The sequence below is a fragment of the Lampetra fluviatilis genome, chromosome 48, assembly GCF_964198595.1.
Source record: "Lampetra fluviatilis chromosome 48, kcLamFluv1.1, whole genome shotgun sequence".
NCBI classification, from domain to species: Eukaryota; Metazoa; Chordata; class Hyperoartia; order Petromyzontiformes; family Petromyzontidae; genus Lampetra; species Lampetra fluviatilis.
Window position 1 is genome coordinate 4740394 of NC_136322.1, and position 26451 is coordinate 4766844.

At 50.3% G+C, this 26451-nt stretch overlaps 2 protein-coding genes across 3 annotated transcripts in view; one reads left to right on the forward strand and one right to left on the reverse strand.

Annotated features, from left to right (window-relative positions):
• LOC144948277 (uncharacterized) overlaps nt 1–11638 on the forward strand; it is a 29113-nt gene extending 17475 nt beyond the window's left edge. For both annotated transcript variants that reach the window (XM_078877708.1, XM_078877707.1), the window contains exons 7-13: nt 3212–3330; nt 4635–4718; nt 5677–5804; nt 6028–6181; nt 8109–8219; nt 9177–9311; nt 10418–11638. In XM_078877708.1, the coding sequence (XP_078733834.1) occupies nt 3212–3330; nt 4635–4718; nt 5677–5804; nt 6028–6181; nt 8109–8219; nt 9177–9311; nt 10418–10503 (817 nt within the window). In that variant the 3' untranslated portion in view covers nt 10504–11638. The remainder of the gene's footprint in view (nt 1–3211; nt 3331–4634; nt 4719–5676; nt 5805–6027; nt 6182–8108; nt 8220–9176; nt 9312–10417) is intronic.
• A 2686-nt stretch (nt 11639–14324) lies between these two features.
• On the reverse strand, nt 14325–26308 carry LOC144948129 (acyl-CoA (8-3)-desaturase-like). Its single transcript, XM_078877561.1, has 7 exons — nt 26224–26308; nt 24879–24955; nt 19822–19919; nt 19218–19314; nt 18551–18630; nt 16224–16349; nt 14325–15446 (listed from the first exon to the last, which is right to left on the reverse strand). The coding sequence occupies exons 1-7, from the start codon at nt 26306–26308 to the stop codon at nt 15395–15397; spliced, it is 615 nt and encodes a 204-aa protein (XP_078733687.1). The 3' UTR covers nt 14325–15394.
• Nucleotides 26309–26451: the final 143 nt, after the last annotated feature.

Sequence of the window (26451 nt, forward strand, 5' to 3'; positions counted from 1 at the left end):
GCGAACACGTGACCACAATATTTATTCTATGTACCATAAACCCAGAGACACATAGGGACACAGAACGACCCATTGAGATACATAGAAACCGATAGAGACACACACATAGTGACCCACGGAGCTATGTTAAAGACAAGCCATAATGGTTACAATTGTAGCCATGCAATCCCTAAACGATGGGCCGCATTGTAAACCCATAGAGACTCACAGACACATAAAGATGCAAAGGTGAGTTGCCGCACGAAGCTATAGAGCACTACCTGCTGGGTGGGGGTGGATTCCAAAGAACACAGGATGAGATGTTACTATCCTTTGTGCAAGCACTTCCAAGAGTTCATGAACAGTGAGCCTGGTGAAATTTGGGGAGCGCATTGTCAGTAGCGAACCTTTGGGTCCTAGGGTGTTTCGCCTTTCACACTATACACCCTCCCCAAAGGCGGCCAGCGACAGGGTGATCAATCCTACGCTTGCGTCCCATTCCCAATTAGTCATAGGAGTTGCCTTGTTGTTGATAGCCAACATCCCATGGGACTATGCATGGCAGGGGCGTCCTCCTCCCTGAGTCAAGCATTGTTGACTGCATACCTCCTGGCCCTCTCACTTTGGGGCCCAGCTGGGGTCTTTCCTCTTCATCCAGAGCCACTGACTGCTGCCTTCTGCCGCCTCCGATACAGCTCTGATTGCCGAACGCTGGCTCTGGCCCTTAATTCCCAGGTCTCTAAGCAGTCTGGTTGTAGATGTTGCCACAAAACCTCTGCAGCCCACCTCCACCTGCTGGGTGGGGGTGGTAGTACTACGACATCTTGGATCGTACTTTGTCTCGGGCCTCCCCCTCGACCTTACCGCCATGGAAACCTCTACCAGGAGCATAACTCCAGAGAGCATAGCTCTCAAGATCATTGGAACACTAAAGTCTTTCGACCACGCATAGAGACACAAAGAGACCCATAGAGATATTTAGGGACACAGGGAGATCTACAGAGATGCATTGGGACCTGTAGAGACTCGGAGAGACGCATAGGGAGACAGAGAGACCCGTAGAAATACATAGAGACCAATAGAGACACACATAGCTACCAATATAGATAGTTAAATATAAGCCACAATTTAACATTTCGGCTTTCGCGACCAATATCCATAATGCAGGTGATAACTAGCTTCATCAGGCGACAGCCACACATCTGGCTGTCACCTGATGAAGCTAGTTGTAATTATGGGCGAAACGTCGTACTCAGATTGTAAATGTTGTGGCTTGGCTCTCCAACACACCGGTGTGCTGTACTAGTAACGATTTGGCATGTTCTCTTTTCGTGACAAACCTTACTAATTGGCTGTGTCGGGTGTTGGCGGGTTTAACGACACATTTATATATTTACGCGATCTAGCCCAAAAACAAACCTGCATTATAATAATAATAATAATTGTTTTTTTACCCTTTTTTCTGGCAACAAAACTGACACCTTTTTTTTTACAAGGAATCATGTTTGCAAATGCAAGCAAAAAACACAACTCTGCATTTCGACTGCAGGTATTGTGGTCAATGCAAACATGACTCCTTGTAAAAAAAAGGTGTCAGTTTTGTTGCCAGAAAAAAGGGTAAAAAAACAATTATCATATTTTGCTACTGGCAAATGAGGTTCCAATGGTGTAAACCTGCATTATACAAGCCAGAATGTTACGATTGTAAGCATGCAATCCCGAAACCATGGGCCGTATTGTAAACCCATTGAGACTCACAGACATATAAAAGATCCCCCATATAGCCTTAACAGACTGTAGGGGCAAGTGCTGTTAGTGAACACCTATGAAGGCCAGAACTGTACACGAGGGGGTGGGTGGCCAGCACCACGCCCGACCGCCTTTGTCTCCCCAGTGGCGATGCTTACACACCGCACCAGGTACTCATTTAAGGCTGAGTCGACCTAGGGGAGGCCCAGGACCGGTTCACATAATCGTCACTGGTGTTGGCCGTGAGCAGGAATCGAACCCGGGTGGCCAGGTTCATAGCGCAGCGCGCTAACCGCTACACTCACCGCTCCCCACAGACGTATAGAGATACACAGACTCACACATAGAGATGCTCAGAGATACATGGGGATACGACCTTCTTGCACGCCAGGCGAGGTAGTTAACATTTCCTAAGCCACCGTGGTGACTGGGTTTAATGTGCGCCTCGACCTGTGGGGTAAAGTCACCGGCTTCATCTTCTTGGTTTTTTCGGTAAAGTCACCACGTAGAAGGGAAATAATAAAAGAATAAAAATAAAACAAAATAAAATAATAAAAATAAAACTTAAAATTGTTTATGTTTTATTATTTATTATTTTATTATTAACGTAGAAGGGAAATAATAAAAATACAACATAATAAAATAATAGTTTATTATGTTTATTTTTATTATTTTATTATTAACGTAGAAGGTAAATAATAAAATAATAAAAATAAACCACAATAAATCCCCTCTACGTAAATAATAAAAATAAAACATTATAAACTATTTTATGTTCTATTTTTATTTTATTATTCACGTAGAATGGATAAAACATAATAAAATAGTTTATTATGTTTTATTTTTATTATTTTCTTATTCACGTAGAAGGGAACTAATAAAATAATAAAAAAAACATAATAAAATAATATTTTTATTATTTTATAATAATAAAATAATTTTATAATAATAAAATAATATTTTTATTATTTTATTATTCACGTAGAAGGGAAATAATAAAATAATAAAAATATAACATAATACAATGCAATTCTCACGACGTTTCGGCCACAACGCAAGCAGCCGTCCTCAGGTGAAGAACAGGTCTGTCGGAAAGACAGCATCTGAATGAGCACCACCAGGCTTGGCAGCGTATATTTAAGCTGGGTTAGGGGAGGAAGGGCGCCTTGACAAAGGAATTAGCATATCAACAGAGGAATTTAGCATATTTATTGAAAATGCAGATATGGGATTAGTCACTACTTGTGGAATGCGTAGGAGCTGGGGGGGTCTCAAAGTCATATTATGCCCGTGCATTATGTAGGATTAGCAGCAACAAAGGGAGGAGGTAGGGTTAGCAGTAATAAAGGGAAGAAATTTAATAGTAAGGAGCTGCAGCAGTTAAACCACCACGTAAAATACAAAAACTAAAACTCACCGGCTGTTTTTTTTCTATCGCCATCAGTTATTGTCCATTGCTTATCTCCATCCCGGCCGTGTACAGAGTGATCACCCGCAGACCCGGAAAGATGACCACCGACCAATCGTGGCCTGACAATGGGTCTGGGGAGGGCAGCACGTATCGGCCGCCCAGAGTGCAAGTCCCAACGATGAAGACCACAGGTAACTATCGTGGGAAAGTCCCAGTGGCAAAGACAGGCATTCTAACTTGATTTGAAGCTTTCGTGACTGCAGGAATTACTCTTTGGTTCTTTCGGTAAAGTCACGTAGAAAGAAAATAAATTAAATAATAGAATACGACGTTTCGATTGCAACACAAGCAACCGTAATCAGGTAGAACTACATTTGAGAGAGAGAGACAAAAACACAGACACGGAGACACACAGACAGACACACAAACAGAGAGAGAGACAACACAGAGACACACAGAGAGAAAAACAACATAGACACACAGACAGACACACAAGCAGAAAGAGACACACAGAGACACACAGAGAGAGAGAGACACACACAACATAGACACACAGAGAGAGACTCACACATAGACACACAGACAGACACAAGCAGAGAGAGACACACACAGAGACACACAGAGAGAGACACAACATAGACACACAGAGAGAGAGGCTCACACATAGACACCCAGACAGACACAAGCAGAGAGAGACACACACAGAGACACACAGAGAGAGACACACAACATAGACACACAGAGACCCAATGCCTCTGTGTCGTGGCCTTAAATAGAGAGGGGGTGGGGGGCAGAGAGAGGTGGGTCTGCTGGAGCAGATAAATTAGCATGTCAATGAGGGAGCTGTGTGGAAATCCACCCCGAGGTGGCAGGGGGAGAGAAAGACCCAGCAAGACGGGTGAAATTTAGAGAGAGTTTTGTGGAAATCCACCCCGAAGCGGCCGGGGGAGAGAAAGAGCGAATGGACCTATGAGAGCCTGGTACATTTTTAGAAAGAGAAATAGGCAGTTTGAGATAACAAACTGAGCAATTTTTGGGAAACAGGTATTCTAGTCTATGTCTGTCTTGAGTCTATGGGTCCAGTGTTAATTTATGGGTATAGTTATAGTCTATGGGTCTAGTGTTAGTCTATGTGTCTGGTGTTAGTCTATGGGTCTAGTTATAGTATATGGGTCCAGTGCTAATGTGGGTCCAGTGTTAGTCTATGGATCCAGTGTTGAATCTATGAGTCAAGTGTTAGTCTATGTGTCTGGTGTTAGTCTATAGGTCCGGTGTTAGTCTATGGGTTTAGCATTAGTCAATGGGTCCAATGTTAGTCTACGGAGCCAGTGTTAGTCTATGGATCAGTGTTAATCTATGGGTGAGTGTTAGTCTACGGGCCCAGTATCAGTCTACGATGATAACTACGAAGGCACTGCCAATATTATAACCTTGGCTGCCACTCTTCATGGCAATCTGATGTTGTGTACCACCGTCCCTCTCCTCTGGTGTACAGACTACGTGGACAAGGACATCTGCAATGAGAGACCGGTGAGCGGAATATCGACTTTGCCCAACGGAGACACTGTCGTGGTGAAAGGTACGAGTTTGGATCCCGGATGTGTGTGGGTTGCAGGCCTCCCGACCGTTATAGAACTGTCTTCTTGGTTCTTTCGGTAAAGTCACGTAGAAGGGAAGTAATAAAATAATAAAAATAAAACATAATAAAATATTTCTCACGACGTTTCGGAGGCAACACAAGCTTCCGTCTTCAGGTGGAATCGTCACAGCACGATAGCTGTATCAAGTAAATGATTTATACAGCTATCGTGCTGTGACGGTTCCACCTGAAGACGGAAGCTTGTGTTGCCTCCGAAACGTCGTGAGAATTATTTTATTATGTATTATTTTTATTATTTTATTACTTCCCTTCTACGTGACTTTACCAAAAGAACCAAGAAGATGAATCCCTGCAGTCACGAAAGCTTTAAATCGTTATAGAACTGATCATGATCGAATACACACCTCTTCGCTAAACACCAAAACATCATCGCACACCTCCACCTGGCTTTGACTTCCTCCTCCTTTTTGAAGACACTGGCGGAACCATTGACCGCATCCGCCAGAACATCACCAGGCTATTGTTGCACCGCATCTCCTCCGTATTGTGCGACATTACAGTCACAAGTCATAGTGGTGCGATTGTGGCCATGTGTAGTGGGTTTGTAAGGAGACGGAGTCTTCGTAGGAGGCAACACGTATTTATGTACAATGCTAGTCTATGGTAAAATGCTAGTAAAATGCTTGTCTATGGTACAATGCTAGTCTATGGTACAATGCTAGTCTATGGTACAATGTCTGTCTATGGTACACTGTTAGTCTATGGTACAATGTTAGTCTATGGTACAATGTCTGTCTATGGTACACTGTTAGTCTATGGTACAATGCTAGTCTATGGTACAATGTTAGTCTATGAGCAGTAGAGCTCCCCCCTGCTGCTGCTGCTGTGTTGTGCCACCCTCAGCATGCTAAGCTGTGGATGTCCCCTCCACCATCAGGGCCGTTCTTCTGGAACCTGAGACTGAGGTTGGTCCCACAAAGGGTCTCCACGGTGTGGCGGGTGCCTTCCCCAATCGACGCCATGTTCACCCGCTGCAGCTGTCAGCCCAAGACCTACATCTTCAAGGTACGGGGGAGACCTCGATATAAGGGTAAAAAACCAATTATCTTAATTTAATTTGTTTTCATTTTCATTTATTTTTACCTACGTGACTTTACCGACAAAACCAAAGAGTAAAAAAAACCCCCTCTATTTTGGATAATATTGTTGGCGAAAGCCCTACTACTACTTGTTCAATTATGTATGTCTCGCGTGCGTACCGCGTGCATATTGTGTGTGTGTGTCACAGGGGGATAAGTACTGGCGCCTGGATAATGGAGTCCCAGACATGGGGTACCCAAAGCTCATCTCGCAAGGTTTCAGCGGACTCCAGGGTCCCATCACGGCAGCCCTCCCAGTGCCTGGGGAAAAGCGGGTGTCGGAGCACGTGTTTCTGTTTCAGGGTAATGTCCTAACCCACCCCCACCGATGTCCTGACCCACCTCCACTGATGTCAGTTTAACACGTAGGCTTACGCGACCAATATTATTCATAATCAACGTTTTTGGGTTTAGATCGCCGCGTTATTTATAAATGTGTCGTAACCCTCCACCACCCGACACGGCCAATCAGTAAAAAAGTGTCACGTTGACAAAAGACAAATAGTTCACTGCTTTAGCTCACCGGTGTGTTGAAGCGTGAAACCACAACATTTACACATTTGAGTACGACGTTTCGCTGGTAATTGCATCCAGCATCATCGGGCAATTCGCCAGAAACGTCGTACTCAAATTGTAAATGTTGTGGTTTCATGCTTCAACACACCGGTGGGCTAAAGCAGTGAACTATTTGTCTTTTATCAACGTGACACTTTTTTACTGATTGGCCGTGTCACGTGGTGGAGGGTTACGACACATTTATAAATAACGCGATCTAAACCCAAAAACGTTGATTATGAACTCCACTGATGTCGTAACCCACCTCCACTGATGTTCTAACACACCCACCACTAGCCCCACTGTACCCACCTAGCACTACCCCCACTGTACCCACCCACCACTACCAGAGGTCTCAATCGGTACCCGATACCTGTACCCTACCCGATACCCGGCTACCCATACCCGGCCGGGTACGGGTACCCGTTTGCGACCCTGGTGTGGCCGGGTACGGGTACGGGTAGGCCGTGAGTCACTGGTGAGTCACCGTGTGTCACTCATTTTCCAACGTCTTGTCTCTTCTCACAAATTCAAGTTCCTAGAATCAACCCACCAGCACCTGCAACATGGCTTCATCCCAGAGGTCGCAATCGGGTACCCGATACCCGTACCCTACCCGATACCCGGCCGGGTACGGGTAGCCGGGTATCGGGTAGGGTACGGGTACGGGTACCCGTTCGTGACCCTGGTGCGGCCGGGTATGGGTACGGGTAAGGAATCAAAACCCGTTTGCGACCTCTGACCACTATCCCCGCTGTACCCACCCACTACTACTGCACCTACCCACCACTTGCACTACTGTTCCCACTCAGCACAACCACAAAACACGTTCCTTCGGAGTGGGCAGGCAGGAACTTAGTTGGACTGCACATTCGTGCGATCCGTGTCACGTGGCGCGTCACGTGGTGCTGAGCCCCCCGAAGTGTTCTATGAATTCTAGATTTGAAGCTTTCGTGACTGCAAGGATTCATATTCTTAGGTTTTTTCGGTAAAGTGACGTATGTAAAAAATTTTAGTTAAAATTAATAAAAGTAAAATAAAATAAAAAATAAAATAAAAATCACGACGTTTCGGAGGCAACACAAGCTTCCGTCTTCAGGTGGAACCGTCACAGCACGCTTGCTGTATCAAGTAAATGAGAAATTCCAAGAGATACTACCCCGTATATATACTGGTTGAGGGGGGGATGAGCCAGGACAGGCCCCCTTTTTATTATTATGGTAAGGTTGGTGCGGCTTGAGACTACGGCTAGTCTCCATAACAAAGGACTGAGCCTTTATTATGTAGTTCTATGAAATACAAATCGAGGGCGTGGCTATGCACGACAGACAGACAAATAATCCCTGGTGGGCAGTGTGGAACTGTTGTTCCTACCTGTATAATATATTTTAACGATGAGTATTAATGGTGAAGATGATGATGGCAATGACAATCCCGATTGATATATTTATGATGGTGATGATCATGAATATTGGCGACTACGATGATATAATCGAGACGATGATGGAGATGATAATGAATTTGATGACCGATGGTAATGGTATTAATAATGTTAAAGGCAACGATCATGGATACTGATGGTGGTAAAGATGACGTTGATATTGATGGCGGTGGTGATGAGGATTGTGACGGCAACAATGACGACGATGATGATGATCGTAATGATGATGTTCAGGGCCTACTGTGGCAAAGTACCTGTTCAAGAAACACGAATGTCCAGCATCCCAAGCGAGGATCCATTTCCAGTCACGCAGGGGCCGTGCCGTGGACACCAGAAGCTCCAAAAGTAAGCCTGGCACGACGATGACCTGAACTCTGACCCATGACCTCTAACCCTGTGTTAACACTATGACACAAACCATAATCCTAACCCTAACCCTGAACCGAAAGCCTAACTCTGACTCTAATCTTGTCCCTGAACACCGTGACCCTAACCATAACACTGGTCAACACACTTTTTCTGGCATAAGGTTTTCCAACGGTTTCAAGGTAATTTTGGGGTGTTGATTCCAAATCTGGCATCAGTTTTTGTCTATCACATCAGATTTTTGAGATATCAAATATTGCATTTTCAATAAAAACTGCAAAAGAAGAATATTAAATAAATATGGATATCTACATAAAAAATGGGGTATGCCGATACCATACAAATGATGTGATAGAGCAAATATGAGATCAGATTTGGAATCAGCACCCTGAAATTAGTCTAGAGCAGCTGCAAAAGTCCAGGCAAGACATTTTTTTTTTTGTTGACCAGTGTAATCCTTTAATCCTCACCATGACCCAGAACCTAAACCCTGAATCTAACCCTGTACCTTAATGCTATGACCTTACTCCTAACCCTGTGACCACAACGCTAACCCTGGACCTAAAGACTAACCCTGACTCTAACCATGTGCCTTAATGCTATAGCCCTAACCTTATAATCCTAAACCTGACCCTTGCCTAAACACTATGATTATACCCTCATCACCCTGACCCTGAACCCAATGCCTAAACCCCGTCACCAACAGCGTGGCTTGATCCTATGACCATAACCATAATCCTAAACCTGACCCCGACTCTAACCCTGGTCTAAACACTATGATTATACCCCTATCACCCTGATCCTGAAGCCTAGCCCTGAAGCTAACCTTGTTGTCTTAATGCTACGACCCTAACTCTGTGGCCGTAATGCCGACAGCTAACCGCCCGAACCCTAGACCCAACCCCGAGACCGCGCTGTGCGTTTCCCGTGTGCCAGGTCAGCTGCAGTTTGGCTCGATCCACATCCACTGGAAGGGCTTCCCCCTCGACTACTCCTCCGTCTTCACGAGACCCATGGCGCCGGCGGCGCCCACAGCCCGGATCTCCTACCGGCACTTCGTCGTCGTCAGAGGTGAGAGAAATTGAGAGAGACGACGGGGAGACGATGGGGAGGGAGACGAAAGGGAGCCAATTGGTTTTCGGCATTCACGGAGATTCCACTCCCCACCCCCGCCCGGGATGAATGCCCTGCGGACAAGTCTAGCATAAAACAACCCCAGGCCTTTCAATGCCATTCCCTGAAGGTCTAGGGGAACCCAGGGTTCTCCAATTCATCGTTGTGTCTCCAAGAAGACATAGAGATCCACGTTATAACCATGAAGGCAAGAGGTCCCCGGGCCTTGCAATGTAATTTCCAGAAGGTCTCGAGCAAGGATTCTTAACCTTTACTGCAGCCTTGGCACCCCTTTGGTTCTCTAATCGTAAAACAAGAAATGCACAATGTTAATAAATACATAGGGGTTGCTGGAGTTAAGTGGCCGTGCTTAATTTGTGTTTTAGATGATTTACCTTCACGGTATCTCGAATTGTTAAATGTTGTCGTGGGTTCACTCTCCAACACACAACCAGTTAGTTCTGAACTAGTAAGGAATGGGCACGTTTTATTTACGTGACAAACCCTATACTCATTGGCTGTATCGGGTGGTGGTGGAGGGATTAACGACACATTTGTATTCATATGATCTAACCCCAACAAAAACCTCTATTCTAGATTTGAAGTTTTCGTGACTGCAAGGATCCATATTCTTTGGTTCGTGACTTTACCGAAAGAACCAAAGAACATCTGGCCATGTCTCGCCACACCCAGAGGGTGCCGTGCACCCCAGGTTAAGAACCACCTGGTCCAGAGGAAACCCAGGGATCTCCATCACCTCATATCCAAGAGGTGTAGAGGACTCAGGGCTGTCATAGGAGTATCTCCAGGAGGTATTGTGAGGCCCAGGATGAGTAACATATCATCTACAGAAAGGGATATAGCTCCAGGACTGTCATCCATCTCCAGAAGGTCTAAAGAAGCCAGTTTGTCAATATCTCATCCAGGAATCCCAGAGAAAGAGGACTAACCGTCATCCTAAGTTCAAGAGGTCTACAAGAACCAGATTTGTCATCACGCCACCTTACACTGACCCTTCTAACACCCTCTCCACTATGCCTGGTCTCTTGCTCTCACTCCTACAGACTCCTACTACAGCCTGAACATGCGCAATAAGCAAGTGTCCCAGAAGCCGGAGGGCAGCATTCGGGGAGACCTGTCCTGCCCTTGAGGCAGGGGCAGCAGATCGCGACCTGTGGGACCTCTTCTCCCAGCCAGGGTGACAGGGTCACGGCTATTCTACGCTTTTGCATGACGGTGGTGATGCCAGCAGCAGTAGAAGCTGCAGCAGCGGCGGCGGCGGCAGCGGCGTGGTTGTCCAGGAGCTGGAGGCCAATTTGGAGGTCCAACTGCTGCTCCTGCCACTATAAGAGATGAGGCGAGCTTCAGCAGAGAGAGTTCGTGCCGTGTCACCACTCCTCCTCTTCGCTCATCCACTCTCCCTCCTCCACCCTTCACCTTCCCTCCTGCACCCTCTATCCTTCACCCTCCCTCTTCCACCATCGCAAATCCTCCCTCCTACCTCCTCCACACTCCCTCCTCCATCCTCCTCCTCCAATGTTAGTCTATGGGTCCAGTGTTGAATCTATGGGTCCAGTGTTGAGTCTATGGGTCCGGTGTTAGATTGTGTCCAGTTTTAAGTGTATGGGTCCAATATTATGACTATGGATGCAGTGTTAGGTCTATGGGTCCAGTGTTGAGTCTATGGGTCCAGTGTTAATCTATGGGTCCGGTGTTAGTCTATGGGTCCAGTGTTAGTCTATGGGTCCAGTGTTGAGTCTATGGGTCCAGTGTTAGTCTATGGGTCCGGTGTTAGTCTATGGGTCCAGTGTTGAGTCTATGGGTCCAGTGTTAGTCTATGGGTCCGGTGTTAGTCTATGGGTCCGGTGTTAGTCTATGGGTCCAGTGTTAGTCTATGGGTCCGGTGTTGAGTCTATGGGTCCATTTTTAGTCTATGGGTCCGGTGTTAGTCTAGGAGTCCAATGTTGTTAGTCTATGGGTCCGGTGTTAGTCTATGGGTCCAATGTTAGTCTATGGGTCCAATGTTGAGTCTATGGGTCCAGTGTAAGTCTATGGGTCGTTAGTAACTGAAAAAACACATCCCTGCTGCTGCTGCTATCATCATCCGCATGCCTAGAATAAGTGCTTTGAAACGGTCAGTAGATTTTACTTTGTTTTTTGTAAATCCTGAAAATATATTCCAGTGCTTAGACAGTGCCGCACACTTCTAATGCCTTCCCCCCCCACCCCCGTTGAACCCATCGATCCGAGTCAATAACAAACAATAAAGATACTAATTGACATTCCTGAAGGCGCAGTTCATCCGCGGATCTCAGCGCACGCTACGCACCAAGTCAGGAACTCGACAATGCGCGGGGTGGCCCAGTGTCCGTTGGTGGGGTCCCACCGTCGTGGCAATTGTGTATGTGGGCCTTGCGGGCGAAACGGGCGGGACTTTCGGGAAGACATGACCCTCGCCCCGTGTGACCACGCGGCGCGGCAGGGCGTTCCGCAGTCTTTGCGTGGCGCCGCGTGCTCGAGGCTAATGGCCCCCACCACCACGACGGGTTTGCGGAGTTCTGGCTCTCGGCACCCGGAGCGGACGTCGATTAACGGATAGGCGGCCGCGGTGTCAAGATCGGCCCTTGCGGAGGAGGAGGGCGATGATGATGATGAGGCTCGTGAAGGACGCTGCTGCTGCTGCTACTGGGCAGTGCCAGGCTGGGTGCACAGCGAGGGCAATTCGTCAGCTGTGAGGCAGTCGCCGCTCCTGACAACAAACAGCGGAGGGGCACAGGAGCGATGCTGCACCTAGCCTGGCACAGTTAACCCATGGCACCACCTGGGGTCTCTTCCGTGACCTCCTGCACCTAGCCTGGCACAGCAGTTAAACCCATGGCACCACCTGGGGTCTCTTTCATGAACTCGTGCACCTAGCCTGGCACAGCAGTAAAACCCATGGCACTATCTGGGTCTCTCCCGTGAACTCGTGCAACTAGCCTGGTACAGTAGTAAAACCCATGGCACCACCTGGGTCTGTCCCGTGACCTGCACCTAGCCTGGCACAGTAGTAAAACCCATGGCACTGCCTGGGTCTGTCCCGTGACCTGCACCTAGCCTGGCACGGTAGTAAAACCCATGGCACCACCTGGGTCTCTTCTGTGCCCTCCTGCACCTAGCCTGGCACAGCAGTAAAACTCATGGCACCACCTGGGTCTGTTCCCTGAACTCGTGCACCTAGCCTGGCACAGTAGTAAAATCCATGGCACCGCCTGGGTCTCTTCTGTGCCCTCCTGCACCTAGCCTGGTACGGCAGTAAAACCCATGGCACCACCTGGGTCTGTCCCGTGACCTCCTGCACCTAGCCTGGCACAGCAGTTAACCCATGGGACCACCTGGGTCTCTTCCGTGCCCTCGTGCACCTAGCCTGGCACGGTAGCACAACCCATGGCACCACCTGGGTCTGTCCCGTGACCTTCTGCACCTAGCCTGGCACGGTAGTGTAACCCATGGCACCACCTGGGTCTGTTCCGTGACCTCCTGCACCTAGCCTGGCACAGAAGTTAACCAATGGCACTATCTGGGTCTGTCCCGTGACCTCCTGCACCTAGCCTGGCACGGCAGTAAAACCCATGGCACCACCTGGGTCTGTCCCGTGACCTCCTGCACCTAGCCTGGCACAGCAGTTAACCCATGGCACCACCTGGGTCTGTCCCGTGACCTGCACCTAGCCTGGCACAGCAGTAAAACCCATGGCACTACCTGGGTCTGTCCCGTGACCTCCTGCACCTAGCCTGGCACGGCAGTTAACCCATGGCACCACCTGGGTCTGTCCCGTGACCTCGTGCACCTAGCCTGGCACAGGTGACGTCGCCACTACATAGTGGCGAATGGCGGCTATTGGTATTGGTGGCTATGCGGCTGCTGCTGTTGCTGCTGCTGGAGGTGGCTGTCTGGGATCATCCAGCAACTGTTGATTGCAGCAGCAGCAGTAGCAAGGGTTGGTGGATCACGCACAGATGGGTTGTGAGACTCCCTTGCCGCGGGTGTCGGGGAGGAGCCGTGTACCCCCCTTGGCTCTGCTGTCAGGAGGTGGTGGAACACGTGGAGATGAGTCCACACGCGCGTGCGGGCGTATGAATGTTGAACTTCTTTTGCGCCGTACATAGCCAGCAGTCCTAACCGGAGCTGCTGCACCGTCTGCACCATTGCTGGATGATGGCTGACAGCCATGTGCAGCAGGAGGAGCACAGCCACCACCACCACCACAGCCACGTGCAGCCGAAGCAGCAGCATAGCCACCACCACCACAACCACCACCACAATCAAGTGCAGCAGCACCACCACCACCACGTGCAGTAGCAGTAGCACCACCACCACAATCAGGTGCAACAGCAGAAGCACTACCACCACGTGCAGCAGTAGCAGTAGCACCATCACAACCACCACCACAATCAAGTGCAGCAGCAGCACCACCACCACAATCAAGTGCAGCAGCAGCACCACCACAACCACCACCACCACCACAACCACCACCACAATCAAGTTCAGCAGCAGCAGTAGCACCACCACGTGCAGTAGCAGCAGCACCACCACCACAATCACCACCACGTGCAGCAGCACCACCACCACAATCAAGTGCAGAGGCAGCACCACCACCACAATCACCACCACCACCACGTGCAGCAGCAACAGCACCACCACCACAATCAAGTGCAGCAACACCACCACCACCACAATCAAGTTCAGCAGCAGCACCACCACCACCACAATCACCACCACCACGTGCAGCAGCAACAGCACCACTACCACCACAATCAAGTGCAGCAGCAGTAGCACCACCACCACCACCACAAGAACCTGCACAGCCTCACTGCTTGGACTGACCCGTGCCAGGATCCAGACACCCACAGAGAGAGAGAGAGCGTGGATGGAGGGAGGGGGTGTGTGGGTAGGAGAACTCGCACAGAACGTGGCAATGACGTCGCTTGCTTCATCACTTCACCATTTAATGTCTTAAATTAAAAACCCACAAATCAAGGCGAATCGCGTCGGGAGCGGTGGGTGCAGGGCTTAGCGGCGCTGCGAGACCCGAGTTCGATTACCGCTCAGGGTCAGCGGCACCGGTGATGGCGAATATCTCGAGCCGGTCCCGGGCCCTCCCCTAAGTCGACTCAGACTGAAATGAATGCCTATGTGTGTGTCGTCGACATGGCCAGCGGGGAGACAAAGGCGGTCGGGGTAGGTGCTTGGACAATCGCTGCTTGCTAACGGCACTTGTTAAAGGCTTAGACGTGTGTGTGTGTGGGTGAGTGTGTGAAAGGGGGTCAGTAAGTTAATTGGTGAGTCGGTGGGTGAGTGAATTAGTGGGTGAGTGAATTAGTTGAGTTGGTTGAGTGAGTTAGTAAATTAGTGAATTAGTGAGTGGTTGGTTAGTGAGTGGTGAGTGAGTGAATGAGTGGCTGGTGAGTGGTTGGTGAGTGGTTGGTGAGTGGTGAGTGAGTGGTTGGTTAGTGAGTGAATGAGTGAGTGAATGAATGAGTGAGTGAATGAGAGAAATGTTAGTGAATGAGTGTGTGAGTGACTGAATAAGTGAGTGAGTGAATGAGTGAGTGAATGAGTGACTGAATGAGTGAGTGAGTGACTGAATGAGTGAGTGAAAGAGAGAGTGAGTGACTGAATAAGTGAGTGAGTGCATGAGTGAGTGAATGAGTGAACGAGTGAGCGAGTGAATGAGTGACTGAGTGAATGAGTGACTGAATGAGTGAGTGAATGAGTGAGTGAATGAGTGAGTGAATGAATGAGTGACTGAATGAGTGAATGGGAGAAATGTTAGTAAATGAGTGAGTGACTGAGTGAATGAGTGACTGAATGAGTGACTGAATGAGTGAGTGAATGAGTGACTGACTGAGCTTGGCTGAAATGAACGGGGGTGCGAGGGCACTTGCCCCAAACGAGAGGGGGGGGGGTGATGAGGTGGAGGGGGTGAGGAGGTCGAGGAGGAGGGGGGGTTAACGAGGGGGGGGGGGTGAAGGGGGGGTGAGGAGGTGGGGGCGACGAGGTCACCGCTGGAGGTAGGCGTCCTGCCAGAGGTCACCAGACACCTTGAGGGAGCTTTGGGGGAGGGGGGGGATGACATCATCAGGTGACATCATCACGTGACATCATCAAGTCGCAACATTCATCACACGCCATGAGGTTGTGTCCGCCGATAGCACGGTCACGTCTCCCCCCCCCCCCCCGTGTCTCCCCCCCCCCCCGTGTCTCCCCCCCCCCCCCCCGTGTCTCCCCCCCCCGTGTCTCCCCCCGTCTCTGCAGTGTCTCATCTCCCCGTGTCTCTCCCTTTTCCCCCCCGACATGTCTTCCCCATCTCCCCACGTCTCCCCCGCATGTCTCCCCGTGTCCCCCCCGTTTCTCCCCGTGTCTCCCCGTGTCCCCCCGTGTCTCCCCGTACCTCCCCTATGCGTCTCCCCAGTGTCTACCCCGTGTCTCCTTCATCTCCGCGTGTCTCCCCAGTGTCTACCCCGTGTCTCCTTCATCTCCCCGTGTCTCCCCCACGTCTCCCCCCGTGTCTACCCCGCGTCTCCTCCATCTCCCGCGTCTCCCCCGCGTGTCCCCTGTGTCTCCCCGTGTCTCCCCTATGCGTCTCCCCAGTGTCTACCCCGTGTCCCCCGTGTCTCCCCGTGTCTCGCCTATGCGTCTCCCCAGTGTCTACCCCATGTCTCCCCCGTGTCTACCCCGCGTCTCCTCCATCTCCCCGCGTCTCCCCCACGCCATCACCTCCCCACTCACCCAAGTCTCCCCGTGTCTCTCCCCCGTGTCTCTCCCCCGTCTCCCCCATGTCCCCCCACATCTCCGTGTCTCCCCCCCTCTCCGCCCCCCATGTCTCACCGCACAATATCACCGAACGCGGTGATGAGCGGCTTGCTCTGGTAGTCCAGGCCGTGTTTGCTGCAGAGCGACTTTACGAGCGGAGACACCTTGTGGTAGTTGTGACGCGGCATCGTGGGGAAGAGGCTGGAAACGTCAACAATATCAACAACAGCATTGATATCAACATCATCAAGTTCAAGTTCATTTATTAGGTATAGCCCTGTGAGCCATTCAGCTCTTGAATCGGGTGCAACCGCAACAAACAAAAAACAAAAACATGAACAAAAAAACATCTTAAAGTGAATATGTGACTAAGTGCAAACAGAAAATCCAAGAAAAGACAGCAAAATATTGCAGAAAAAACACCGTACACCAACGCTGTGTGCAAAAATCCCAGTGGGATGCAAGTCAAACAACAACAACAACAACCACAAGACAGCTTAAATTAAGGCCATCAGTCTAACTCTGTACTACAACAAACAAACATGGCTAAAACAATACACTTTTCGAAATCACCAAAATAAAGCCATGAAAGCAATGAAAAAGCAATCATAGGAACTGTGACAGAATTTTCACAATAAATGGCATAAACAACATGTACTACCAAAACCCTGCAGCCATAGCTGGCTGCATGAGTCACTCCACCTTTAAGATCAGCACACTAAATCAAAACACAGGTCATGTGTTTCAACAACATCAACAACGATAATTGGTTTTTTACCCTTCTATCTGGCAACAAAACTGACACCTTTTTTACAAGGAGTCATGTTTGCATAGACCACAATACCTGTAGCCATAATGCAAACAAAAAACATAACTCTGATGATATATGCACTGTCCTTGAAGTTGATTGGTCCACACCCGGTCCACACACATTATTGGCTACAGGTATTGTGGTCTATGTAAACATGACTCCTTGTAAAAAAAGGTGTCAGTTTTGTTGCCAGATAGAAGGGTAAACAACCAATTATCATATTTTTTACTGGCAAATGAGGTTCCAATGGTGTAAACATCAACAACATTAATATCAACATAATTAACATCATCAACATCATCAATATCATCATCAACCACACTAACATCAACAAAATCAACAACATTAACATCATCATCAATATCAAAATCATTATCATCAACAACACTAACATCAACAACATTAATATCAACATTATCAACACCAACATCAACCACACTAACATCAACACAATCAACAACATCAATATCAACAGTATCATCAACAGCACCAACAACATAATCAACAATATTTATATCACCATTGGAACCTCCTTTGCCAGTAGCAAAATATGATAATTGTTTTTTTACCCTTTTATCTGGAAACAAAACTGACACCTTTTTACAAGGAGTCATGTTTGCATTCACCACAATACCTGCGGTCGGAATGCAAACAAAAAACACAACTCTGATAATGTATGCACTGTCCTTGAAATGGATTGGTCCACACCCGAGACAGCTTTTCTTAGAGCCTAGTCTCACATGGTGTTGGACCAGATGACGCCAAAAGGCTAAAAAACAATTGTCATATTTTGCTACTGGCAAAGGAGGTTCCAATGGTGTAAATGCTTACCCCGAGCTCTCATACTCTGATGGTGCATTGTTTTTGAGTTGTGGCGGTAGTGTTGATGATGTTGATGATAGTGATGATGATGTTAATGATGTTAATGATGATATGATGTTGATGATGGTGGTGGTAGTGTTGTTGATGTTGATGATGATGGCGGTAGTGTTGATGATGTTGATGATGATGGCGGTAGTGTTGATGATGTTGATGATGATGTTAATGATGATGGCGGTGGTGTTGATGATGTTGATGATAGTGATGATGATAGTGTTGATAATGATGGCGGTAGCGTTGATGATGTTGATGATAGTGATGATGATGATGTTAATGATGGTGGTGGTAGTGTTGATGATGTTGATGATGATGTTGATGATGGTGGCGGTAGTGATGATGATGATGATGTTAATGATGATGATGATCTTGATGATGATGGTGGCGGTAGCATTGATGATGTTGATGATGTTGATGATGTTGATGATGTTGATGATGATGTTGATGATGATGATGGTGGTGGTAGTGTTGATGATGTTGATGATAGTGATGGTAGTGTTGTTGATGTTGATGATGATGGTGGTAGTGTTGATGATGTTGATGATAGTGATGGTAGTGTTGTTGATGTTGATGATGATGATGATGGTAGTGTTGATGATGTTGATGATAGTGATGATGTTGATGATGTTGATGATGATGTTAATGATGATAGCGGTGGTGTTGATGACGATGCCCACGATGGCGTTGTGTGGTGCCCACGCTCCGTGACACTCACTGGTGCTCGATCTGGAAGTTGAGGTGTCCCGTGAACCAGTCGTTGAAGAGCGACTGGTCGACGTTGCACGTTGCCTGCAACTGAGTTCAAGCCACACGCAGGGAACAGCAGAGCAGAGTCGCACGTTGATGACTGCCTCCTGCACCCTGCACCATGCACACTGCACGCCCCTCCTGCACCCTGCAAAATCCCTCCTGAGATGTGTGCAAACCTGGTGGCCAACTACAAGAAACGTCTGACCTCTGTGATTACCAACAAGGGTTTTGCCACCAAGTACTAAGTCGTGTTTTGCAGAGGGATCAAATACTTATTTCCCTCATTAAAATGCAAATGGATTTATAACATTTTTGACATGCGTTTTTCTGGATGGTGTTGTTGTTATTCTGTCTCTCACTGTTTAAATAAACCTACCATTAAAATTATAGACTGATAATTTCTTTGTCAGTGGACAAACGTACAAAATCAGCAGGGGATCAAATACTTTTTTTCCCTCACAGTAGGTGGGGAGGGGTTGGGTGGGGTGAGTGGGGAGGTGAGGGACGGTGGGTGGGGTGGGGTGGGGGCTGGTTTGGTGGAGAGGGGGGTGGGGGGTGGGTGGGGTGGGGTGGGGGCTGGGTTGGTGGGGAGGGGGGGGGTGGGAGGTTCGTGAACCGTGTAGCCGTGGCACCTGCGTGGTGGTCCAGTCCCGCTGGTGGTCGCGGTCGATGTTCATGGGGATGTGGTTCATCTGAGTCACCCAGACGAACCAGTTGCTCTCCAGGAACCTGTGGGGGGGAGAGCGAGCACAGAGAGAGAGAGAGGACGACTCGGTGATTGTGTGGGTGATGGGGTGGGTGGGTGAGTGATTGTGTGGGTGGGTGGGTGAGTGATTGTGTGGGTGGGTGGGTGAGTGATTGTGTGGGTGGGTGGGTGAGTGATTATGTGGGTGGGTGAGTGATTGTGTGGGTGGGTGGGTGAGTGGGTGAGTGATTGCGTGAGTTATTGGGTGGGTGGGTGAGTGATTGTGTGGGTGGGTGAGTGATTGTGTGGGTGGGTGAGTGATTGTGTGGGTGGGTGAGTGATTGTTTCAATTGTGTTAATTATCGCCACACTTCTGATGTGCCCTTGCGCAAGGGCGGCACGTTGACGTTGGGGGGGTTAGGGGGGGTTAGGGGGGGGGTTGGGGGGGGTTAGGGGGGGTGGGGGGGGTTTGGGGGGGGTTGGGGGGGCTAGGGGGGTGGGGGTTGGGGGGGGGTGGGGGGGGATTGGAGGGGGTGGGGGGTGTTCCTTACCGGACGAAGGCGAGCATCAGCAGAGAGCCTCCCAGGCCCAGCAGGGGGACATAGCAGACGAGGAACCGCAAGTAGAATGTCAGCATCCACGCAAAGTCCTGGTCCGTCAATGCCACGACCACCGCCACCATCAGAGACATCGCGAGGGAGAGAGGGAGGGCGAGGGAGGGAGAGAGCGAGGGCGAGGGAGGGCGAGGGAGGGAGGGAGGGCGAGGGGAGGGAGGATCAGGCAGGTGCCTCTGCCGCTATGGTGCTGGTAGCGCAGCAGCAGGGGATCTGGTGATGGGTTTTTGAGGGTGATTTGTGTTTCTTGTTGGTGTCTATGAACACAGCAACACACAATGGGACTAATGTTACACGGGAAACCCGCGTTATATCTTTGATTAAAAAAAAGGGAGCACGTGAAAAAAAAATACAAACAAACGACATGATGAACGAAGTAAAGTGCCGAAAGACTGAGCATCTTTTTCGTCTGATCGTTTAAGGGAGGGCGGGTGAGTGAATGATGGAGTGGGTGGATCAATGGGTAGGTGCGTGGGTGAATGAGTGCGTATGGAATGGGTGAATGAGTGCAAGGATGAGTGGGTAGGAGAGTGATTTTGGATTCAAAGTGTATCTGCGTGTGTATTTGTGTCTACGTGCGTGTCTGCATGCGTGTCTGCGTGCGTGTCTGCGTGCGTGTCTGCGTGCCTGTCTGCGTGCGTGTCTGCGTGCGTATTTGTGTCTGTGTGTCTGTGTGCGTGTCTGCGTGCGTGTTGCGTGTGTATCTGTGTCTGTGTTTGTCTAGCGTGTATGTCTGTGTGTGCATCTGGGTCTGGCAATAACAATCCCCCACCTCCTCGTGGTGCCGGATGGGCAACGCTGTCGTGGACAGTGCTGTGGGGAGGAGGGCCAATTCCGATTGGCCTCTCCCCTCATGGCATCTGTGACCACCAGTGGCAAAATGGGGGCTCTGGATTGGTGCGAAGGGCTGGTAACCAACCACTCCACCTTCAATCAATTACCACTAAACCACGACTAAAAGACCTAACTAAAAAGCTTGTGCCGGAGGCCCCGGGGGGCCAGGCGTCTATGACGTCTCCTGGCCAAACCCCATCTGGCGGAGCCAGGAGATTGCATATTTAACCTCGGGGCTCCTCCAGAAACAACGACAAGCCACTACGGATGGCCACATGAAATGTTCGAACGCTCACTGCGGAGGAGAGGCTGCGACTTCTCTGTCGGGAGCTAGACCAGTACCGCCTGGATCTCTGTGGCATTCAGGAGGTCTGGTGGACCGGCTCTGGCTCCTGTCACCATGAGGGGTGGACAGTCCTCCACTCGGGGCAGGAGACTGCCAAACAACAGGGAGTGGCTCTTCTTATAAACAAAAGAATGAAGGGGGTGTGGGAGCGTGGCGATGAGGTGTGGGAAGTTGTAAGCCCCAGGCTACTTTTGGCTCGCCTTCCCATCAACCGGAGGCGAGGAGTAGTGATCGTGGTTACTTATGCCCCCACCGAAGACGAACATCCATGGGCGTGTAATTACCTACAAGCTGTTCCGGCATCGGCGCATCCACTCAACATCATGGATGCATGCCGGTGCACGCAAAAACATCTGCTGGACTACATAGTGACGGATCAGCGGATGCGAGCCCATGTCCTTGACACCAGGACCTACCGTGGAGCTGATCTGTCCTCTGACCATCGACTAGTCATCTGTAAAATGCGCCCGCCATTCTTCCACTTTGGTGGTGGGTGTACACCCAAGACCCCATTCCAACCTAAGGTGGCCTTGGCCTCAGTTTGCTGATGAAAGTTGCAAGCAAGAATTTCATCATCGCTTGCGGCTGGTGTTGGCATCATCCCCCACTCATCCTGATGTCGAGGGTAAATGGGTGAGGTTTAGGACTGTGACTCATGCAGCTGCAATGGCTGCTTTGGGTATGCGATCCAGACCTCCCCAGAGACCCTGGCTGAAAGTGGTGTTCCGGATGGTTGAGAAAAAGCGACAGGCCCACTCTAATCGTCTACAGCATCCCACGTCAGAGAATGAGGAGGCTTATCACAGCCTTCGCTCGGAGGTTCGGAGAGCCGTGAGGCGCTGCAAAAATGGGTGGTGGTCGCGGTTTGCTGAGGAAATGGAGTCTGCCTCAGTGGCCGACAATCACAAATCCCTATTTAACTCCATCAAAAAAGTAACCTGCAGCGCCACACGTATTACCATCATTAGGGGAAAAACGGTGATACAATCTCCGACCCCCAGGAACAGGTTTGCATATTTTCTGAGCATTTCTGTGAGGTCCTGGGGGAGGGGAAATCCCTCAGCCATGAAAAGATCGTGGCACAAAGTGGGGATGACCCTGCTGAGGCTGCGGTGCCTCAAATATTGACATCATAACAACAGTCTGGACCACTGGACGGGTTCTTAAGGATTGGAAGGATGCCCTGGTGGTCCCCCTCTTTAAGAAGGTAGACCGCACAGACTGTAACAACTACAGGGGCATCTCACTCCTCAGTGTGCCGGGAATGGTCCTGGCAAGGATTATTCAACATCGCCTTGCTAGGCACGCTGAGGAGAGGCTTGCGGAGCCCCAATGCGGTGTCAGAAAAGGGCGGTCTTGCACAGATGCCATATTTTGTCCATCTGCTACAGCAGAGGTGTAGGGAATTCCAACAAGACCAACATCTCTGCTTCATTGACCTGGCCAAGGCCTATGATACCATCAGTAGGCCTGGGCTCTGGGTTGTTCTTCGTGCTTTCGGAGTCCCTGAGCCTCTGCTCACGATCATTAAGGACCTTCATGGTGGTGAGCGGGCCCGGGTAAAACTACGTGGCCGGGAGTCAGAGCCTTTCCCTGTACACCTTGGGGTGCGACAGGGATGTCCCTCTGGCTCCCACATTATTTAACATCTATTTTGACCACGTAGTTCGTGAAGCATTCAATAGCTGTACTGGGGGAATTTCCATTTGGTACAGATATAATGGGAGGCTGATCGATGCGCGGGTGCGGTCAAGGGATAGCTCCCTATTGGTCAACCACGTTATGTATGCCGATGATTTGGTAATTGCTGCTCATTCAGAGGAGTTAGAGACACTTCTGCTGAAACTGGAGTGTTCCACTAAGAGGTGGGGCCTTACCAAAAGCCCCACCAAAACTAAGCACCTGCCTGGGTATTTTGTACCATCGGACACTCCACCCCCACAACTCCCAATCGGTGATGGGGCAGTTGTGGCAAGAGTGGAGAGTTTCCCATATCTGGGCAATGTGCTCATAACCGGCTCCGGTTTGGGAGCGGAGGTCTCACTCCGAATCAGTCGAGCGGCAATATCTTTTCATCGGTTGCGTAACGCTGTGTGGAAGCTGCCTGGTCTGTCGCTCCGCACGAAGCTTCAGGTCTTCTCGGCCAGTCATTCCCTTCCTTCTCTACGCTTGCAAAACGTGGACCCCCCAAATGGAGCATCTTCGCCGGTTAGAACCATTTAGGTTGGCCTGCCTACGATCCATCCTGGGTTTAACCAGGCTGGATTGTGAGGTGCTCACAAATCCTTGAAAGATCTGGGCAAAGTCCCATCGGTGAGCTCCTCCAGCAGGCAAGGCTGCATTGGCTGGGTCATGTAGATCGCATGCCCAGCCACCGCATGCCTAAACAGCTTTTGTTCGGCCGGATCGAGGGGCTAAACGGGCGCAGCACGGGCTAGAGAAGAGATGGATGTGGTACAGGAGGACGTGGAGTGAGTGGACTTGCCGATGACTGGTACCAGCGGTGTTAAGATCGGCCTCTGTGGAGGAGGCTCGTGAAGGACGCTACTGGGCAGTTGGAGGCAGTTGCCCTCCAACAACAACGGAGGGCGGAGGAGCGATGCTCACGAGTGGAGCGCCGGGTGGCTAAAGCACAGCAAGTTGGCACAGTAGGGGGCACAGGTGGTGCATCGGCCAGTCATCTCGGTCATCTCAGTCAGTCGATCCGTGGCACTTGGGTCTGCCCCATGACCTCCTGCCAGCGGGCGTTCGACACTTCACGTGGCCTCAAGGTGCACATGGCCTGGGACAAGCGTCGTGGTGACGTCACCGCCACTTAGTGGTGAATGGCGGTTGTTGTTGTTGTTATTGTATCTGCATGTATCTGCGTGTGTCATAGGTGTGTGGGTTCGAATTTAGGCGCACACAACTTCTTGGGAGGCAACACTGATTTATTACTGAACACAACACTTAACTCTTACATTACCATTCGATTTAAAGCTTTTGTGACTGCAGGGATTCATCTTCTTGGTTCTTTCGGTAAAGTCACGTAGAAGGGAGATAATAAAATAATACAAACATAACATAATTAAATAATACAATTCTCACCAGAGAATTGTATTATTTTATTATGAATTGTATTATTTTATTATGTTTTATCTTTATTATTTTATTATCTCCCTTCTACGTGACTTTACCGAAAGAACCAAGAAGATCTTACATTACGCATAGGGTGGTGACCACCGACCTACTCTAGCTAACACACACACTTCTCTAACTCTCAGCTACTCTCGCGTGACTCAGCCAGGTGGCCTCCCGGCAGGTCCGCTGACTGGAGGCTCGACTCTTCTTGGCGTCTTCACGATGCATCTTCATCCTTGACACGGTCATCCTTGACACGGGCAGCCTTGAACCTCGTGAGGAGGCTGCTTATATGGGCCTCGGCGTGCCCGGGCCACGCCCCGGCCACGCCTCTCCTCGAGAACCCTGCGTGTGGGTCTGCGTGTGTGTGTCTGCGTGTGTCTGCGTGTGTGTGTCTGTGTGTGTATCTGTGTGTGTATCTGTGTGTGTGTCTGTGTGTGTGTCTGCGTGCGTGTCTGCGTGCGTGTCTGCGTGCGTGTCTGCGTGCGTGTCTGCGTGCGTGCGTGTCTGCGTGCGTGTGTGTCTGCGTGTGTGTGTGTCTGCGTATGTATCTGTGTGTGTGTGTGCGTGTGTCTGCGTGTGTGTGCGTGTGTCTGCATGTGTGTGCGTGTGTCTGCATGTGTTTCTGCGTGTGTGTGTGTCTGCGTGTGTGTCTGCGTGTGTATCTGCGCGTGTGTCTGCGTGCGTGTCTCACCGCCCACTGCTTCCTCTTGATGGCGAACACGAAGATGTACCACTGGAAGTAGAGAGGGATGAGTGCCGGAGGTCCCACTGTCAACACCGCACCCCCACCACGCAAAGTGGGGGGGGGGGCAGTGGCCGGGTGGGGGAGGGAGTGGGGGGGGGAGGAGGGAGGGAGGGGGCGTGCGTCAGGAGGGCGTGAGGGGTGTAGCCGGGTTGGGTGGCGGGAGTTGCTCGCAACTCGGAGGAAGTAGCCACCCCCGTGAGTGAGTGGGTGGGTGGGTGAGTGGATGATTGGGCGAGTGACTGGTTGGGTGGGTGGGTGAATGGGTGGATGACGGGTTGGGTGAGTGAGTGGATGATTGGGTGAGTGACTGGTTGGGTGGGTGGGTGGGTGAGTGGGTGGGTGAGTGGGTGGGTAAGTGGGTGCGTGCATGATTGGGTGATTGGGTGGATGAGCGAGTGGGTGGGTGGGTTGGTGAATGGGTGGGTGGGTTGGTGAATGGGTGGGTGGGTTGGTGAATGGGTGGGTGGGTTGGTGAATGGGTGGGTGGGTTGGTGAATGGGTGGGTGGGTGGGTTGGTGAATGGGTGGGTGGGTGGGTTGGTGAATGGGTGGGTGGGTGGGTGAATGGGTGGGTGGGTGAGTGGGTGAGTGAGTCGGTGATTGGGTGGCTGAGCAAGTGGGTGAGCAAGTGGGTGAGCGAGCGAGTGGGTGAACGAGCGAGTGGGCGAGCGTGCGAGAGAGTGGGTAAATGGGTGGGTGAGCGAGTGAGGGAATGAGGGAGTGGATGAGTGAGCGAGTCAGTGAATGAGCGAGTGGATGAGCGAGTGAGTGGATGAGCGAGCGAGTAGATGAGCGAGTTAGTGGATGAGCGAGTGATTGGAAGATTGAGCAAGTGGATGAGCGAGTGAGTGGATGAGCGAGTGAGTGGATGAGCGAGTGAGTGGATGAGCGAGTGAGTGGATGAGCGAGTGAGTGGATGAGCGAGTGAGTGGATGAGCGAGTGAGTGGATGAGCGAGTGAGTGGATGAGCGAGTGAGTGGATGAGCGAGTGAGTGGATGAGTGAGTGGATGAGCGAGTGGATGAGCGAGTGAGTGAATGAGCGAGTGAGTGGATGAGCGAGTGAGTGAATGAGCGAGTGAGTGAATGAGCGAGCGAGTGGATGGGTGAGTGGATGAGCGAGTGAGTGGATGAGTGAGTGGACGAGTGAGTGGACGAGTGACTGGACGAGCGAGTGAGTGAGTGGACGAGTGAGTGGACGAGTGAGTGGATGAGTGAGTGGACGAGCGAGTGAGTGAATGAGTGAGTGAGTGAGTGGACGAGCGAGTGGACGAGCGAGCGGGGTGGTACTCACACAGGAAGAAGTACTTGTGTTGGTGGTTGTAGGGCATGTACTTTTTCTTCTGTTCACCCAGCTGTGACACACAAAGGTCCCCCATGTAGCCTCAACAGATTGTTGACCAGTTCAGATAGTCGTCACCGGTGTTGGCCGTGGGCGGGAATCGAACTCGGTTTTGCCTGGTTCGTAGCGCAGCGTAGCACTCAAGGCTAAACTACTGCGCTCCCCACAACACCAACAACC

What these genes read in the sequence shown, in the direction of transcription:
- LOC144948129 (XM_078877561.1), bottom strand. Translation starts at nt 26,308, where the DNA reads ATGGGGGACCTTTGTGTGTCACAGCTGGGTGAACAGAAGAAAAAGTAC. An exon ending in CTGATGCTCGCCTTCGTCCG is followed by an intron (nt 19,315 to 19,821) that starts GTAAGGAACACC and finishes TCCCCCCCACAG; the next exon opens with GTTCCTGGAGAGCAACTGGT. An exon ending in GCGTTCGGTGATATTGTGCG is followed by an intron (nt 15,447 to 16,223) that starts GTGAGACATGGG and finishes CCTCCCCCAAAG; the next exon opens with CTCCCTCAAGGTGTCTGGTG.